This window comes from Chiloscyllium punctatum, chromosome 42 (assembly GCF_047496795.1).
Source record: "Chiloscyllium punctatum isolate Juve2018m chromosome 42, sChiPun1.3, whole genome shotgun sequence".
NCBI lineage: Eukaryota > Metazoa > Chordata > Chondrichthyes > Orectolobiformes > Hemiscylliidae > Chiloscyllium > Chiloscyllium punctatum.
The window spans coordinates 24,230,490-24,249,375 of NC_092780.1; the positions used below are offsets into that span (position 1 = coordinate 24,230,490).

At 40.7% G+C, this 18,886-nt stretch overlaps 1 protein-coding gene across 5 annotated transcripts in view; it reads left to right on the top strand.

Annotated features, from left to right (window-relative positions):
- LOC140465833 (neurabin-2-like) overlaps positions 1-18,886 on the top strand; it is a 222,517-nt gene that overhangs the window by 128,566 nt on the left and 75,065 nt on the right. For all 5 annotated transcript variants that reach the window (XM_072561666.1, XM_072561662.1, XM_072561663.1 and 2 more), the window contains exons 3-4: positions 13,161-13,293; positions 15,260-15,380. In XM_072561666.1, the coding sequence (XP_072417767.1) occupies positions 13,161-13,293; positions 15,260-15,380 (254 nt within the window). The remainder of the gene's footprint in view (positions 1-13,160; positions 13,294-15,259; positions 15,381-18,886) is intronic.

The following is an 18,886-nucleotide window of genomic DNA, read 5'->3' on the forward strand; positions in this document are numbered from 1 at the left end:
AAGCAAAGTTAATGTCATTTAGAAAATACCTTGCAAGAACTACTTTGCAAATACTACATTGGACAAGCAGGCAGAAAACTAGTCACCAGGATACATGAACACCAACTAGCCATAAAAAGACATGACCGTCTCTCACTATCTTTACATACAGATGAGGGAAGACACCACTTTGACTGGGACAACACATCCATCCTGGAACAAGCCAAACAGAGACACACACGAGAATTTCTTGAAGCATGGCAATTCAACCAGAACACTATCAACAAACACATTGACTTGGATCCCATTTACTAACCCCATGGAAAATGAACCGGAAATGACATCACCACCGGAAATGACATCACCAACCCAAGGAAACCTGAACACAAATAGAAAGCGGATCATACCACCAGTGCTTCACTGGAGGCTCTCTAACTGATGTTATCTAGTATGGTGACGAAACGTCCGAAAATGCACCTTGCAGTTCAGTGAGCTAACGTACATCTAGATTAATAGCAATAAGAAGGATTGAGAGTAGTGAATCTGCCAAGGCATCTGAGTTGTTTCCAATGGAGACAACTACAAACACAGTGATGGAGGGGAATAGGTGGATGGTGTGTACTTGGGTTTCCAGAAGGCGTTCAATAAGATGTCGCATAAAAGAATAATCCGTAAGAGTGCTTGGAGTTGCGAGGAATGTACTAGCATTGATAGTAACCAACCTTGGAAGGAGAAAGTTGGGATAAGTGGGTGTTTCTCTGGCTGGAGATTAGTGGTGAGCTGGGTACTGCAGGGTAGGTGTTGGACCTGCAATTGTTCATGATTTTTATAAATGATTTGGAAGAGGATACCAAGTGTAATGTATCCAAGTTTGCTGATGACACTAAATTGTGTGGGAAGGCAAACTGTGCAGAGGATGTGGAGGGTCTGCAGGGAGACTTGGTTTAAGTGAGTGGGCAAGGGTCTGGCAGATGGAGTACAATGTTGGTAAAAGTGAGGTTATCCACGTTGGAAGTAAAAATCATGGGTCGATATTATATAAATGGTGAAAGATTGCAGCATTGTTGTTGTGCAGAGGAACTCATAAATGTTCACACGTGAATCGCTGCAAATTGATTTACAGGTGCAACTGGTAATCAGGAATGCAAATGGAAAAGTGGCTTCCATTGCAAGAGGAATTGAATTTAAGAGCAGGGATCTTCTGCTGCAATTGTACAAGGTGTTTGTGCAGCCACACCTGGAGAATTGCGCGCAGTTCTAGACTCCTTACTTGAGCAAGATTGTACTGGCTTTGAACATGGTGCAGAGGAGGTTCACGAGGTTGATTCTGGAGATGAGGGGGTTACCCTATGAGCAGAGGTTGAGCCACCTGGGACTATTCTCACTGGAATTCAGAAGAGTGAGAGTGGACCTCATAGAAACATATATATTTATAAAAGGGATAAATAAGATAGAGGCAGGCAAGTTGTTTCCGCCGGTGGGACTATCAGACATGCCTCAAGGTTAGGGGGAGTAGGTTTAGGACAGAGATGAGGAGGAACTGCTTTTCCCAGAGAGTAGCAAATCTATGGAATTCTCTGCTCAAGGAAGCAGTAGAGGCTGCTTCATTAAATATATTCAAGATACAGTTGGATGGGTTTTTACATGGTCGGGGAATTAAGGGTTGTGGGGATAATGTAGGTAGGAGGAGCTGAGATGATGGATAGATCAGCCATGATCTTAATGAATGGAGGAGCAGGCCCAACTGGCCAAATGGCACATTCCTTCTATTACTATGAAATAATACTATGAAACAACAATGTGGATTAGGTATTAAACACAAAATCAAATTTGTTACTTAAATAAAACTTTGAATGAAATTAACAAGATTGATTACAAGATAAGGGGGTGGTGCTGGCCTGGTGATATTATCGCTGGACTGTTAATCAGAGGTCCAGGTAATGTTCTGAGGACCTGGGTTCAAATCCCACCCTGCAGATGGCGGAATTTGAACTCCGTGAAGATCTGAAATTCAGAGTCTAATGATGACCAGGAAACATTGTCAATTGTTGGGGGAAAACCATCTGGTTCACTAATGCCAGCTTTACCTGGTCTATCCTGCATGTTATTCCAGCTAGGGATGAGTAATAAATGCTGGCCTAGCCAGCGATACCCTCATTGTGTGAATGAAAAGAAAAGATTTTCGTGGTGGGGTCAGGGCGGAGTTGCATAGATAACTCCCTCCACTGCCCACCTCCAACTGATTTCCCTGTGTCTGCCTGTCCTCACAAAGTCCTGTTACCCTGCAGCAATATTACTTTGGGATGCCCCACTCCAGAGAGCTGCTGACCAGTAACACTCTCCCCGAGTACCAGCACTGAGCAGTGGCCAGCCATCTTGGAAAAGAAAACTGATGGAATCATGGACTTCATGTGAGACCTGAGATTTCAAATGGAGGTGTTAACCGCTTAGCAGACCCCAGCAAAGGGGAGAAGAAGTGGAAAACTCATTGAGAATTGCTGACCTACCTACCTGACCTCTGTCTTTAATTACCTGCTACATGTATTGTCATGCCAAAGATGGAATGAGACCTTAACCAGACATTAATTGGAGACAGAAGGGCCTTGAAGAGCCCAAGAGCTGACTTCACTTGCTGAAGGGGCAGCGCTCTAAAAGCTTGTAATTTCAACTAAACCTGTTGGACTATAACGTGGCATCATGTGACTTCTGTCATTGTCCACCCCAGTGCAACATGGGAGACAGGTCAAGAACAGATGAGAAGGTGGTGTGTAAGGCGATGTTGTTTGATAAGTTCTCTCTCTCCATGCTTCGACCCCGCTTTTATACTCGCTGATAGGAATGAGGCAATAAAATTCCCACTGGGCTTTCAAATAAAATTATTTCATAAACCTAACAGAGGTTAAAATCAGTGTTGGCAGTACATTAGTCGTCAATGGATAGACTGTCTCCTGCTTTGTCCCTTCAAAGATGAATTTGTCCCCTTATTTTTACTTTTTCCTTGCAGGTTGTAACAGCAAATCATTGTTTATAAAAAGACTACCTTGTCACTAATTACTTCTAAGAATCAGTTTGGCATGCTTAATAAATGAAATTTGCACCTGACTTAGGTTAATTCAGTTGAGCAGCCAGAGAAAATAGTGCAAAATTGCTGTTAATGAGGAAATAAATTCAACAAAGCCACATTCCCAATGGGGAACTGCATTCAAAGCCTGATCACGGTGTTAGTGATTCCCCACCTCAACCTTCTTCAAGTACCTGTTCCCTTGTTATCATTATGAGAACAGTGAGTCAAGTTGACTGATGTTCTTTTGAGGTTTTGACTCTGTTGTGCCATTTTTGAAAGGCTTTGTATAAAAACAGAATGAAATGCAATGTCAGCATACAAGGATGTTTTGATTCTCTGAGTTTTGCCTCAATTGTGTATCCGCTGTGTGATTTCCAGCTGCTTTGTCTAAAAGATAAAAACAGATGAATACATCACAGAAATTCATTTGTCAACAGAAACTTTTGAAGAGGCTGAGGAGAATCCTGAGCCACTAATGGGGTGCAATGAGGTACTGGACTGCTGAGTGGAGTGGAGGAAACATATCCCCTATTTCTACTCTAGTTTCAAACAGAATGGGAGAGATTGTTCACAAAATCTTTCTCAAATACAGTTTACTATTAACATAAAGCATTCTAGCTTAAAACCTGAACTGCTTGATGAAAGGAATACTACGCGTGGAATTTTGGCAGGCCAAGAGTGACCATGGACGATTTCAAGAAATTTGGGAGAATCATGTGATAATTTGAGCAAGGCCTTTCTTTCAGGGAGCCAGAAGTCACATTTTATAACTAACTTCCAAACCTCGATAAGCTCACCGCATGAATAGGCGTTTTCTGATTCTACCACCCACTGCGCAGAAACTCGAATTCCTGATCTGAACATCAGAGCGGGTGCTTGGCAATTCCAGCTTGCTACTTACCGCTCTGGACATTCACCTTAGACACCCAGCACCAATCTCTCAGGGAATGCTCCATGAATAGTTGCTACACACACCCCATGTCCATTGACATGGGCGTTCAGTACATACCAGTCTCTCTGCATATCTGCAATCCACTTACACTACACTTTTGCTCTTGAATGCTGCAGTTTCGAGTGCAGTGGGAATTATCATTAGAATGGTGCTATGGGGACACTTTGTGTGCAGGGATAAGTGTGTAGTGCATGGATTGGACCAGCATGCATCACAGGACTACTCACTTGTTTTCTTACACACTCACTTAGTACCTATCTGCCTGTTCACAACATCCCTGCTTTGCCTTCCTGCATCCTGCCTTGCCTTTTATCATTTTGCAAGGTGCACAGGATTTCTGTCTTAACTTGTGCAAATACAAAGCTAGAAAGCCAGTCATTGGTGTCAGCATCTATCAGTCAAAGGGTTACCTCTGGTTACCTGTTGCAGCATGACTCCATGCTATGTTGGTCTCACACCTGCACTATGTGCCTGCAGCACACATGGAAAACGCAGTGTGTACTTCAAGCAAATGGTAATATCTTAAATCTAATGGGAGTAGTCCACAGCGAGTGAAAGGGAGAGCCCTTCAGACAGTGGGTCCTGCCACAATAGGTCAAGTGCAGCCTCTGATACAGTCGAGGGACTTGGCGCTCGGACATTCAGCTGCTCAGGGTGATAGTGTCAGGAGGATCTCCTCAAAGTGAGTCTTGGCTTTTGCTGCCCTATTGTGTGCTGATTTCCCCTGGAATGAGTGACGTGGGAGAATCGAGTGAAATGAAAGTAAGTGACATGGCTGTTTGTAGTGGTGCAGGTGGAGAAGGTTGGTGAGGACTCCAGAGTGAGTGGGTAGGCAGCACAGAGGGCATGCAGGCTAAGTGGTGTGGGCAATTTGTGTGGGAAAATGTTGAAGGGAACAGATATAGTGATGGAGCATGAGCCTGGTGGAAACTGGTGGTAGAAGCAGAGTTGATGGTTTTGACACAGTAGAGGGAAGATGGTGGCACATACCTTGTACACGACAGGAAGTTGCTCCTGATGGCTGAGACTGCATTGACCTTGTGCCAACAGTAGACCAAGTCGGCAGCTTCTGATGGTGTGACCTCCTCTTCTGGTCCCTGGAGGAAGTGGACGTCATCCTCTGCATCATACCATCCACCAGCTTCTGGCGAGATGGGCACTATAGGGGCATGTAGGTTGGTTAATGAGGCGAGTTTGAGAGCTATAGAGATTTACAGCGCGGAAACAGACCCTTCAGTCCAACTCGTCCATGCTGATCAGATATCCCAACCCAATCTAGTCCCACTTGCCAGCACCCGGCCCATATCCCTCCAAACCTTTCCTATTCATATATTCATCCAAATGCCTTTGAAATGTTGCAATTGTACCAGCCTCCACCACTTCCTCAGGCAGCTCATTCCATACACGCACCACCCTCTATGTGAAAAGATTGCCCCTTAGGTCACCATGATGGCACACTGGTTAGCACTGCTGCCTCACAGCGCCAGAGACCCGGGTTCAATTCCCGCCTCAGGTGACTCTCTGTGTGGAGTTTGCACATTCTCCCCATGTCTGCGTGGGTTTCCTCTGGGTGCTCCAGTTTCCTCCCACAATCCAAAAATGTGCAGGTTCGGTGAATTGGCCATGCTAAATTGCCCGTAGTGTTAAGTGAAGGAGTAAATGCAGGGGAATGGGTCTGGATGGGCTGCGCTTCGGTGGGTCAGTGTGGACTTGTTGGACTCCACACTGTAAGTAGTCTATATCTTTCCCCACTCGCCCTAAACCTATGCCCTCAAGTTCTGGACTCCCCCACCCCAGGGAAAAGACTTTGTCTAATTATCCTATCCATGCCCCTCATAATTTTGTAAACCTCAGCCTTCGACGCTCCAGGGAAAACAGATTCAGCCTGTTCAGCCTCTCCCTATAGCTCAAATCCTCGAACTCTAGTAACATCCTTGTAAATCTTTTCTGAACCCTTTCAAGGTTCACAAGGAAGGAGACCAGAATTGCACGCAAAATTCTAACAGTAGCTTAACCAATGTCCTGTACAGCTGCAACATGACCTCCCAACTTCTGTAATCAATACTCTGACCAATAAAGGAAAGCATACCAAACGCCTTCTTCACTATCCTATCTATCTGCGACTCCACTTTCAAGGAACTATGAACCTGCTCTCCAAGGTCTCTTTGTTCAGCATCACTCCCTAGGTCCTTACCATTAATTGTATAAATCCTGCTAAGATTTGCTTTCCCAAAATGCAGCACCTCACATTTATCTAAATTCAACTCCATCTGCCACTCCTCAGCCCATTGGCTCATCTGATCAATATCCCATTGTAATTTGAGGTAACCTTCTTCACTATCCATACACCTCCAATTTTTGTGTCATCTGCAAACTTACTAACTATACCTTTTATGCTCACATCAAAATCATTTATATGAATGATGAAAAGTAGTAAACCCAGCACCGACCCTTGTGGCACTCCACTGATCACCCTTTGCTTTCTACCTTTGAGCCAGTTCTGTATCCAAATGGAGAGTTCTCCCTGTATTCCATGAGATCTAACCTTGCTCACCAGTCTCCCATGGGGAACCTTGTCGAACGCCTCACTGAAATCCACAAAGATCAGATCTACCGCTCTGCCCTCATCTTTGTTACTTCTTCAAAAACCTCAATCAAGTTTGTGAGACATGATTTCCCATGCACAAAGCTATGTTGACTATCCTGAATCAGTCCTTGCCTTTCCAAATACATGTACATCCTGTCCCTCAGGATTCCCTCCAACAACTTGCCCACCACCAACATCAGGCTCACTGGTCTATAGTTCCCTGGCTCGTCCTTACCACCTTTCTTAGACAGTGGCACGACATTAACCAACTTCCAGTCTTCCAGCACCTCACCTGTGACTATCGATGATACAAATATCTCAGCAAGAGGCCCAGCAATCATTTCTCTAGCTTCCCACAGAGTTCTAGGGTATACCTGATCAGGTCCTGGGAATTTAGCCAGTTTTATGCGTTTCAAGACATCTAGCACTTCTTCTGCAATATGGACATTTTTCAAGATGTCACCATCTATTTCCCTACAGTCTATATTTTCCATGTCCTTTTCCACAGTAAATACTGATGCAAAATACTCATTTAGTATCTGCCCCATCTCCTGTGGCTCCACACAAAGGCTGCCCTTGCTGATCTTTGAGGGGCCCTATTCTCTCCCTAGTTACCCTTTTGTCCTTAATGTATATGTAAAAATCCTTAGGATTCTCCTTTAATTCTATTTTCCCCTTTTTGTCCTCCTGATTTCTCTCTTAAGTATACTCCTACTGCCTTTATATTCCTTGGATTAATTTGATCTATCCTGTCTATACCTGACATATGCTTCTTCCTTTTTCTTAACCAAACCCTCAATTTCTTTAGTCATCCAGCATTCCCTATCCCTACAGCCTTCCCTTTCACCCTAACAGGAATATACTTTCTCTGGACTCTCGTTATCTCACCTCATAAGGCTTCCCATTTTCCAGCTGTCTCTTTACCTGCAAACATCTGCGCCCAATCAGGTTTTGAAAGTTCTTGCCTAATTCTGTCAAAATTGGCCTTCCTCCGATTTAGAACTTCAACTTTTAGATCTGGTCTATCCTTTTCCATCACTATTTTAAAACTAATAGAATTATGGTCACTGGCCCCAAAGTGCTCCCGCACTGACACCTCAGTCACCCGCCCTGCCTTATTTCCCAAAAGTAGGTCAAGTTTTGCACCGTCTTTAGTAGGTCCATCCACATACTGAATCAGAAAATTTTTTTGTACGCACTTAATAAATTCCTCTCCATCTAAGCCCTTAACACTATGGCCGTCCCAGTCTATGTTTGGAAAGTTAAAATCCCCGACCATAACCACCCTCTTATTCTTAGGATGGCACAAGAACGCATGCTCGGCCTGCCAAAGAGAAAACTTCATAATATTCAAAATAAAATCATACTTTGTCAAAGATGGTAATATTCAGCTCAAGAAGGTCCATCTAATTCACTTTCTCTGCTCCTGTTAACCATATGATTTAATGATGAAGTGGTGTCTATGAAGAATATCAGTCAGTCTCCATTAATGAGTCCGTGACAAACCGAAACAAGGTGTGAGGAAAACTCCTGTTTTAAAGTGCTCTGAGAAAACTACACCTTCAGGCTTCCCAGAAACAAGCTTTACTGAAATAACTTTATTTACGCCTTTCTAAACAGAAAATAGTAAAGAAGACAAATAACATTCTACTCAGGTCTTAAAATAAACTACACTCCTTCATCAATTAAAAAAGAAACTAAAACATTGAAATGTAAAATGGAGTACGTGTATAATTTCCCAAATATAATGAGTAATCCAGCATCAACACTCCTTTAGTTGGATTGCATTTTTTTAACTGTTGTCACATCCAAGCTTTTATGTGACTGAATGTACAATAGGATTTTCAATTTTTTTTCCTGAACATTTGCATATATTTTTTAAACAATCAATATTTGACAAGAAGTAATGTTGGGAGCTTTAAATGAAGTTGGTTCAGTAAATAGTTGCCTGCAGAAGGACAATAAAAGGCTGAGATTTTGAGTGAAGGCAATAAGCTGATGTGGAAGGAAGTCTGCAATGCGGGTATAGCCATCGATTATCACAGAAAATATTTCTGCAAATTGCAAGGGAATTCGTTTCCTGAGCCAACAGGGAATATTGACTGGATTTTCATGCCAAGTTCATGATCCCAGAGTCAGAAATGTAGATGCTACTCTTGCCATGATAGTCACCAAATATTTAAATGGCCTCATTTTTAGGCAAATTCGATCATATCCAGACAGCATGCAGGAGTAAAGGGACAGTAATATTTCAGGTTGTGGGAAAGTTCCTCTTTGCAGTCATGATCCAGATTGAGCTCATGCTAGCTCCAAAGCTAGCTCAGGAATCTGGCATCCTCACATGTGCATATGGAAACAGAAGCAGGCGTTATCGAGCAGGAGTGTGTGCAGAGAGCAAAAGCAAAGTACATGGAAGGTGCCAATACAAGGGCTGAAGATGCAATTGCAGTGTCCTCAGTCAAAATGGAAATTGAAAATCCAGAACTTACTTGCATCACGGATATGGGCACATTCATGTTTGATGTCACAGAAGGACAGTACAAAAATCTCTGAGCCACGTTCACTTGCTGAATACCAGTTTGAAATTGAATCGTTGTTTCAATAGCTGAAGCTAGTGTTAGGTTAGTGTATAAAAAAGCAATCCAGTATTTGTTATTTCTAGCAGTGGGAGGGAAGAAACTCTCCCCATAGGAAAGGAAAAAGTGTAGATTTGTGAAAGATTCATGTCATTCACATCAGCAAGGAATCATACACTGTCTCAATGATTAAAGGAAAAGGAATTGGAAAGAGTTGGTTGAATTAAAACTTTAAAAATTAAGATAGGAGTGAAATTTCTTTGGAATTGATTATCAATGAAAGGATAGTGATGAGAACAGGTAGAAACTCTGCTGTTTGAGTGAAGCTCTTTCTGTCATGTAGATGCCTTTTCTTTTTCTTTGTCATAATGAACTTATATTCTGTTGTTGAAGAACATTTGCAGCCTCATGTCAATGTGTTTCGATGACTAAACACCTCATGAACCATCTACAAAAGTTAAATATCGGGTCTATGCTGGGATCTGTCCAGTAGTACCATCAGCTAGAATCATATTACTTGTGTTTTGGAAATAATTATTTTATGTTGATATCTGAGTGGTGGAGCCATTAATGCCAAGATTATTTTATGCCAGATATCTCAGGTGCATATAACTTATTAGGAACATGTACTGAAAACCTGATACATCATGCCAGAGGTCGCTGGTTTAGTACTAAAATTCCACAAAGACAGATTAAAGAGGGAATTCAACCCAAATGAAAACTGGAGGCTTTCAGTCAAGTCAAGTTTATTAAACTCAGATGTTGCTCAGTTTCCCAACCCACACTTGCTGTAGCTGTCTAGTTTTGGCTTTTTTGGGGTGTTACAGTGGGCAATCAGTCTATCCACTCCAAGGAGATGCGTGGGTACTTGGAATATAAAAAGACTGTGGCCCTCTGCCAGTCTACTTTTACACATTAACTGCGTTCAGCCCCGTTTTGCAAGCCGGGCAAAGCCTCATGACAACATCAGTAGGTGAAGGCCAAGGTGACCTCGTCAGTTCAGTGTGTCTATCTGGGCAACACCCAGTGATTAGGAACCCTGTAATCCTGACCTCCTGCATCAGATCTCTAATCCCAGAGTGGAATTTAGAGATAGTTCAACACAAATACAATCTAATTCTTCATAATCTTAATGTATTAATGTTTTTTCAGAAATCAACATAGCTCTTAATATACGGGTAGTTCTTCTATAATGCAATGGTTGCGTTCTTGTGCAATCCCATATTGTAGAAAAATCATGCTTTCGAAACAGCGCTTCGTGTTGGCGATGTAATCATGTAACAGCCAACACACGTTTTAAAAGTTTGCACTTTAAAAACAGTGTCCGACTTGTCAATTGCGCTAACGAAATGCGCTTTGTAGCAGAGCAACCTGTACTCAGTTGTGTATTACATCTGACTAAGTCTTAGCAGTAGTGTTGGCGATAGAATTGCAAATGTCTGTGCTAAAAATCTTGAATTTCTGGAATACAATGTGTTATGTGCATCTACTGGTGGATGAGTGACCTCAGTATTTTAGCTGTCTCTTCCATATTCCAATATACAACACAGTGGAACATTTGTTACAGACATAAACATTCCATCCTGAAAGGAGCTCTGTTCCCTCTCCCAGTTTTCAGCCAGTAGGAATTTCATCCTAATTTTCCCCCATCATGAACATCAGGAGTTCAAATTAAAGGAGGCTCAGTAAACTGCGACCAGCAATTTTTCATAGATAGACTCGTGGATGTAACCATGGTAACCTTCTCATCGTAAGTACTCTGCAACAACAGTGACACAAAAGAAAACCATCTATGCATGTAAAAACTTGAAACAAATTTATGCAAATACTAAGTAAAATAGCAAGGTGCAAATAACCCCAATCAGTTTAAGTGGCCAATTGGACATTATGTGAAAGAAGTGGTGGCTGCATTTAGCCACTAGTTAGACTAATTAACCAGGAGGCCAACAACAATTTCTAACACTTTACTGGTTTTATGGAAAACCATACAGGCGGCAATAATGCAGTGAAATCTTAATAATTAGTTCACATACATATTCCTCCAACTGCATCTGTTGACTGATCAGATCTCAATGTAATACAAATGCGAATTTCACAGCTACTTCCTGAAAGTTTGAGGCAGTATGGAGTGCTAAATGAAGTTATAGAGAATCTTCAGTGGCAGAAGAGACTGCATCAGCCTGATTGGTTTATGATGGTGTTTATGTTCCCTTTGCATTTCCTTTCACCTCTCTGCACCTCAGGGTATGAGCACAACCTTATTTTCCTTTGACCTTAAGTTTACATTCTACATGTTATCATGATGGAACAAAACTTATCAATAATGCTCATAAGATGTTGTATCACACTGAAGTAAATATATAAGCCTGGTTTATGTGAACTATGTGACATTGTTGGATATGTTATTTCTCCCAATTATGACTCAACAATGGAGTCAAAAACCTCAAGTTATGCTGTTTCTTGAAATCAAGAAATTAGCCTTTTGTGAGAATTTTCATAACCTCTGATAATTTTGCAATAATGTGATTTTAACATTCCATCCGCAGTAAGCATTTACCATAAATGAATACGATCTGATATTTCCACCTATTTGTGTGCCTATGTACTCACTCTTTTTGTTTGATCATTTGTCTTTAAAAATATTATCACACTCCTCTGGAGCAGGTGGGACTTGAAGCCAGGTATCCTGGATCAGAGATAGTGGCAATAACCCTGCATCATTAGAAATTGTATCAGTGCTTTTTTTACACCATGTCTGTCATTTACTTTAGGTATCCATTGTCTCCATTTCATCTTTTCTGGGTATTATTCAATGCAAATTACATATTTAGAAATGCAATTACTACTTAAATAAATTTAGGAAGCAAGGGTTTGAAAATTTGTTTCTTTTAATTAATAATTTCTGATTAATGCCATGAAAGGTGGACAAGGACTGGACTGAAGATCAATTTCAGTTGGCAATCAAATCATGGCTGTTAGCCTTTTCTGTCTTGGATCGTTTGTGCCATTCTCACTTCTGAGCTAGGAGTTTGTTAATTCAAGTCTAACAGAGACTTACACATGTTATCCAGGCTTTGCAATCTATACATGGCTAAGGGAATGCTTCACTGCCAGAGGTTTTTTTAAAAATGTTAAACCAATGACCTGCTGGCCTCCTGGTAGATATAAAAATCCAGTGGTATTATGTTGAAGAAATGAGGGAAGGGAGCCCTGTTGCTATAACCAACATTTAATCCTCAATCAGCAAATCCAAGGCAGGTTATTATTGGTCACTTTTGGACATTATCATTTTGCTGGTTTGTGGAACCTTACTATGAGCAAAGTGGCTATAAGGTTTATTACATTTGCTGCATTGGCTTTGCTTCATTGGCTGTCGAGTCCTTTGCAGTGTCTTGTAAAAGGTATTGTGTAATTGCAAATGTGTTTTGTAATTTTTTTTTAAGAGTAGTATATTTTTCAACACATTTCTAAAAGTGATTTCATGTAAAACTGGGAGTCGGATTTTCATTTCACAAGATGAATCATAACACTCTTCTCTAACTTCTGTTTATTGAGTGGGGCTGCTATGTATGTGCATTGAAGCCTACCCAACCTTGCTTCCACTTCACTTAAATCTGGTTTTATTTCTAAGTGGATATCAGGTTGTTAGAAATGACACTGAAAGACAGACCATTCTCTTAGGCTCTTTAAACAAACTGAGGACCGTGAACATTTTCTTTCAGAAAATACTTGCGGCACATTTTGCAAGTAGGCCTGAGTATAACTTAACTCGATGTATGAGGTACTGAAGCATGAAGATATGTTTAAGGTGTGAAGGGAAAAGCTTTATCTGTGAGAGAGTTAAGACCTTTGAATACCCAACCATCCATGCGAGTATAATTTCTGTTGCCTTTTGATTATTCGAATATCAGTTATTTGACAAACTCAGGTTCAAGCTAATCATATGGGAGTACTTTTCATCAATTGTTTTATTATTAAAAGGTATCACTGTTGTTCTGCCAGGTATTCACTACTTATTCCAATGAGGACTATGACAGACGAAACGATGATGTGGATCCCATGGCAGCATCAGCAGAGTATGAACTAGAAAAACGTGTGGAAAGGCTGGATCTCTTTCCTGTGGAACTTGAAAAGGGTAAGTTATAGCTGTGCTCCAAAATATTAATCTAATTTCATATCTACTTGTTTTGAAGATATAAAGTTTTAAGGCAGGTTATAATGTTGCAAAGCACTCCCACTTTTTGTAGAGATACTGCAAGACATGTTGTGTTTCTCCAACACTTCCTGTTTTTATTTCTGATTTCCAACATCTGCAGTACTTTCATTCTAATTCTGGTGTCTTGTTCTCAGGCTGTGAAAATGATTAATATGTCAGGGACTAGATGGACACGTGAAGTTACTAGCATAATACTGCTGATCAGCAGATGACATATTGTACCATTTCCACCAACGTTTAATAACACTGGTAAAATTGCAGAAATAGTTGTGGAAATTCATAAACAGTAATCTGTTTCAACATTAAGTAATTTTTTTTAACATGTATTCACAAAATGTTTAAATGGTATTAGCGTGATCTAATATTTTTCACAGAAAATTCCAAAGATTAGAGAAATTTATATGTATTTCATATATGTGTATGTTATATTATGTGTCACACAGAGAAATGAGACAAAATGTATTTTTTTAAGATGCAAAGGGTTTAGAGGATAGAGCATGAAGGCAACAGAGCTTAGAGATGCAATTTGTTTCTCATTTTAAAGTCATTTGTTCTTTTTTTTATTTTTATGTAATATTTGACAAAACCTATGCAAATTGAGAGACACTGATGAGAAGTTTAATGGAGAATCGATGTTAGTCTATGGTACAGCACGAACTGTTAACCACCCTGTACTTTTCAGCTTATCATCTCTAGTGACTGTTTTCCATGCTGTTACCCCATCATGGTTTCATTGTTTAGTGCTCCCACACAGCAAATGCACTTTTCTGGCAGTTTCTCTTCTGTCATTGCAGTTTATCCCTAATTTGTCAATGAATTGCAGCCTTTTATTGGTATCTGTCAGTATGGGCCAATACAGAATGCAATATCAGCATCTTGCTTGACCCTGAACAAATCTTCAAATCTCACACTAGATTTGTTGTCAATGTCTCCGTCTTTTACATGTAACAGAGCTCAACTGTGCTTGAACATTAACCCCCCTACCCTCCACCCGTTGCTTCTGAAACATTTACTCATGCTTTCATCACCTCTAAGCTCAGCTTTTCCAATATCCAAGCTCCATTTGACATAAACTCTATCTCATTCAAGTTCTATTCCATGCATCTTATAATCTTTTTCTACTGTATTTGTTCACCTATCCTACAGCAAAATCTTGCCTACAAAAATTTGTGAATTCATTTCATCTTACTCATTGAATCATAGAAGGTTACAGTAAGGGAGGAAGCCACACAGAATATAAGGACTGTGTCAGCTAACTTCAGTATTATTCCTTAGTTTCTCATAGAATGCCTACAATGTGGAAGCAGGCCATTCGGCCCATCAAGAGCATCCCACCCAGACACACTTCCCCTTCCCTTTCTTTGTAGCCCTGCATTTGCAATGGCCAATTCACCTAGCCTACACATTCCTGGTGACTATGGGCAATTTAGCATGGCCAATCCACCTAAATTGCACATGTTTGGTCTATGGAAGCAAATTGCAGCACCCTGCAGAAACCCGCACAGACATGAGGAGAATGTGCAAACTCCACACATGCAGTCACCTTTCATTTCCCTAATCTGGCTCTACAGTGCACCCATTCCCCACCTCCACGCATTTCATCCATCACAGCATTACACTTCAATAATATTTCCATTGTTCTGGAGTTAGTTTCCTCTGCTTTCCGCCCTGCCAGATGTTTCTCCACCTTCAAATATCCCATAAAATCTGATGTACTTGACAATGCCATCAATCATCGTCCTAAAATCTCCTCATAACTTCTGCTTAGTATATGTTCCTTATGCTTCTCTCTACTTAATGAAGCTTGGGATATTTCATTCTGCTGAAAGTGCTATGTATGTAAATTAATTCCAAAACTGAGATTAACCTTTCTTTCTGACTATAGATGGTGATGGCCTGGGTATCAGTATCATTGGTATGGGAGCTGGAGCTGATATGGGCTTGGAAAAGCTTGGAATATTTGTGAAGACAGTAACTGAAGGGGGAGCAGCTCACAGGGATGGCAGGTACGGCTTGTTATGTTTTAACGAGAATTAAAGTTATTTACAATATTCAAGAACACTATGTACCTAAATAATATCATATCTGTGCAAATGTAAAGCAAGAGATGCTAATGTTTGGCTATCAGTTTTGGTAAAGACCAAGTTTGGCCCTAAATTGACATATTTCATCATCAGATATTGTCAGCTTGCAATGGAATTTGTATGCAGCATTGGAAATGCTAAATATTTACCAAATAATTAGTGAAGGCTAGAGGATAAAGCCAGAAATGCCTCAAGATTAAAAACTGCTATTCAAGTGAAAGTTCAGTTGGTGAGACTCAGATTTCTACTTGGATTGAAATCATAACTATTTGCTTATTAAAATACAATAAAGGTTATTCTATTCTAGTTTCATGAAAGAAACATGAATTACAGTCATAGAGTCATAGAGTCATAGAGATGTACAGCATGGAAACAGACCCTTCGGTCCAACTCGTCCACGCTGGCCAGATATTCCAACCCAATCTAATCCCACCTACCAGCACCTGGCCCATATCTCTCCAAACCCTTCCTATTCATATACCCATCCAAATGCCTTTTAAATGTTGCAACTGTACTAGCCTCCACCATTTCCTCTGGCAGCTCATTCCATACACGTACCACCCTCTGAGTGAAAAAATTGCCTCTTAGGTCTCTTTTATATCTTTCCCCTCTCACCCTAAGCCTATGCCCTCTGGTTCTGAAACTCCTCCAACCCAGGGAAAAGACTTTGTCTATTTATCCTATCCATGTCCCTGATGATTTTATAAACTTCTATAAGGTCACCCTCAGCCTCCGACGCTCCAGGGATTGCTAGCCTTGCATGAGCCTGATTATGCAATAATTTATGTGTCAAAATTCCATGATATTGCTGCACCCTTTGCTGATGTTACAACACTTTTGCTTGTGGTTAGAGTGACTGGGTTTACAAATGGCATGAATTCTGTGCAAAGAGAAGTTGCAAGGTAGGTTATCCTATTATGGAGCATGTCACAAATCATTGATGTAACCAGACAGTCGCCCATAATCCTTTTGTTATTTTGCTGCAATAATATGGAATACATTCCATGAAGGACTGAAAATACTCGCTGTTCATATCTGAATGGAAAGCAGTATTCTTCAGTGCAGTAGCTCAGTGCTATCAGCTTTAGCAGCAGTCACCATTTTCATACCAAAATTATATTTCAGTTGTAGTTTTCCAAAACCAGCTCACAATTTTGTTTGAGTTATCTCGGCTTTGAAACGTATTCTACTGTCTTTTCACTAAATCTTAAAGATCAAATTATGGCTGCCAATCTGGGTGAATCATTGAGCTTTCTTTTGTATGGGAAGTTATATCCTTTGTTAAGATGTAATGAATAGATAAAATTTTCAGTACAGTTATAATGGAAAACACGTGTGAAAGACAGGCTGCGTTTTGAATAATTTAGTGGTTTTGAACTGGAGAAGCAACGGGGTGTGAAAATGAGTTGTTGGTGGATCTTAATGTAGTCCAGCATTTGCACTTTTAAGACAGCTCCATGAAGGCATTTGTCTATGTCACAGCTAAAAGGATCTTCCATGCAGCTAGAAACACATGTATTGTGTCTCAGGTTGTGGTTATTGAAGGGAACTGTTGAAAAAAGCAGCAGCTGGCTATAAATACATTCCTGACAGAAAAGCTGGATGTTTCTTGCCTACTGAAACAAAGATGATCATTATTTAGTATTTCATTTTCTAACTATTCAACTGCGTTCTTTGATCATTTTGTTTTGTCCAGTTGGTTTAAATTCCAATCAAAGATGAACATTGTTTTATGTGTGAACAACATCACTGATGAACTTCTACCCTGTTTTTAAAAATGCCTTTTATTTCAGGGCTGCTTTCCTCTGCAATCAGCTTTTTACTGAAGTGCAATGTGAAATAGCCATAGGTAGCTCAGGGCAATGCTATGTTCTGTTTTAGAAGTCAAAGCAGAGAAACATAACAATATACACCATTGTATTTGACGTGCCCAAACATACAGCGTTGTCGTTCCGCTAGATAACTGGTTTTGCACAGTGGTTTGATAGATTCAATTTCTTCGCAATGTTAATATTTGTGCCCTTCACATGCATTCCTGGACTTTTATAGTCTTGTCCAGCATGGAAGGATGCATTCACCTTACTTCCTCAGTACTGCTCTGTTGGAACTGATAATTCAATTTCCTTTCTTAACATTTGTGAGTTTGGTAAATAGGGAAATGAAAGTTAGTTTGCAAAAATATTAGTAGCAGTTTATTGTGCAGCTGTAAGTGAGGGCACGGCAGTGACTGAAGATATTTGCAAATAGTGATTGAATTATTTGTTATTCGAGAAACCTGAAGTCTCTTCCAGATTTCCATCTTAAACTGATTGCATTGATCAAAGGCAGCCAATGCTAATCGTAAACTTCACTCCTTGAGATTTGGTATTAGATTACTTTTACTTACTTTCAGTGTGGAAACAGGCCCTTCAGCCCAACAAGTCCACACTGGCCGGCGAAGAGCAACCCACCAAGACCTATTCCCCTACATTTACCCCTTCCCCATGCAATTTAGCATGATCAATTCACCTAACCTGCACATTTTTGGATTGTGGGAGGAAACCGGAGCACCCGGAGGAAACCCACGCAGACACGGGGAGAATGTGCAAACTCCACACAGTCAGTTGCTTGAGGCGGGAATTGAACCCAGGTCTCTGGCGCTGTGAGGCAGCAGTGCTAACCACTGTGCCACTGTGTTTTGCCTTCTTTATCCAAAAGTTATAACCCATCAACATTTTATTCATTTATCCAGAATTGAGTTTCCACATGCCAACAAGGAGAATGTCACCCCCCCCCCCAACCCCTTTAAGAAGTGACATATCTGCCCAATTTTCCACCACTCAAATAACCTGCTCCTAAGTAGCACAAATAGACCAGAAGCTTCCAGTTCCAAATTACATTCAAACCGATTATAAAATCAAACTCCTCTGGAGCACAAGCTCACAGGAGAGGCATAGTGAACATCCTGGCCCCATGGTGCCCCATACATGAAAATTACCTCACTCAGATCTTGCAGATTAGAATAGGCTGCATCCACATGATTGTAAGTGTAACTTATCTCTGAGAAATAAAACGGCCAAGAAAAATGTGTTAATGCTGGCTCCTCTGCTTTTGTAATTTTAGTCAAGATCAGTGTTTTCTCGAGAGAATAAACTATCAGTTAAGAGGTTGATGTCTTGTGATGCAGTGGTCACATCCCTGCCTCTGGACTAGAAAGTCCAGGATAAAGTCTCCTCTTGATGACCATGGGATATGTGTTGAAGTGCAACCCAACAGGTTGTTTCAGTCTGTAAAGCCTTCTGATATGCGTATAAGCAGTAAGAGTGATCAGCCACATTGAAACGTGGAAAATAGGAGCTGGAGTAGGCCATTTGGCCTATTGGGCTTGCTCCACTATTCAATATGATTATAGCTGATAATCCAACTCAGTACCTCACCATGTTAAAAAT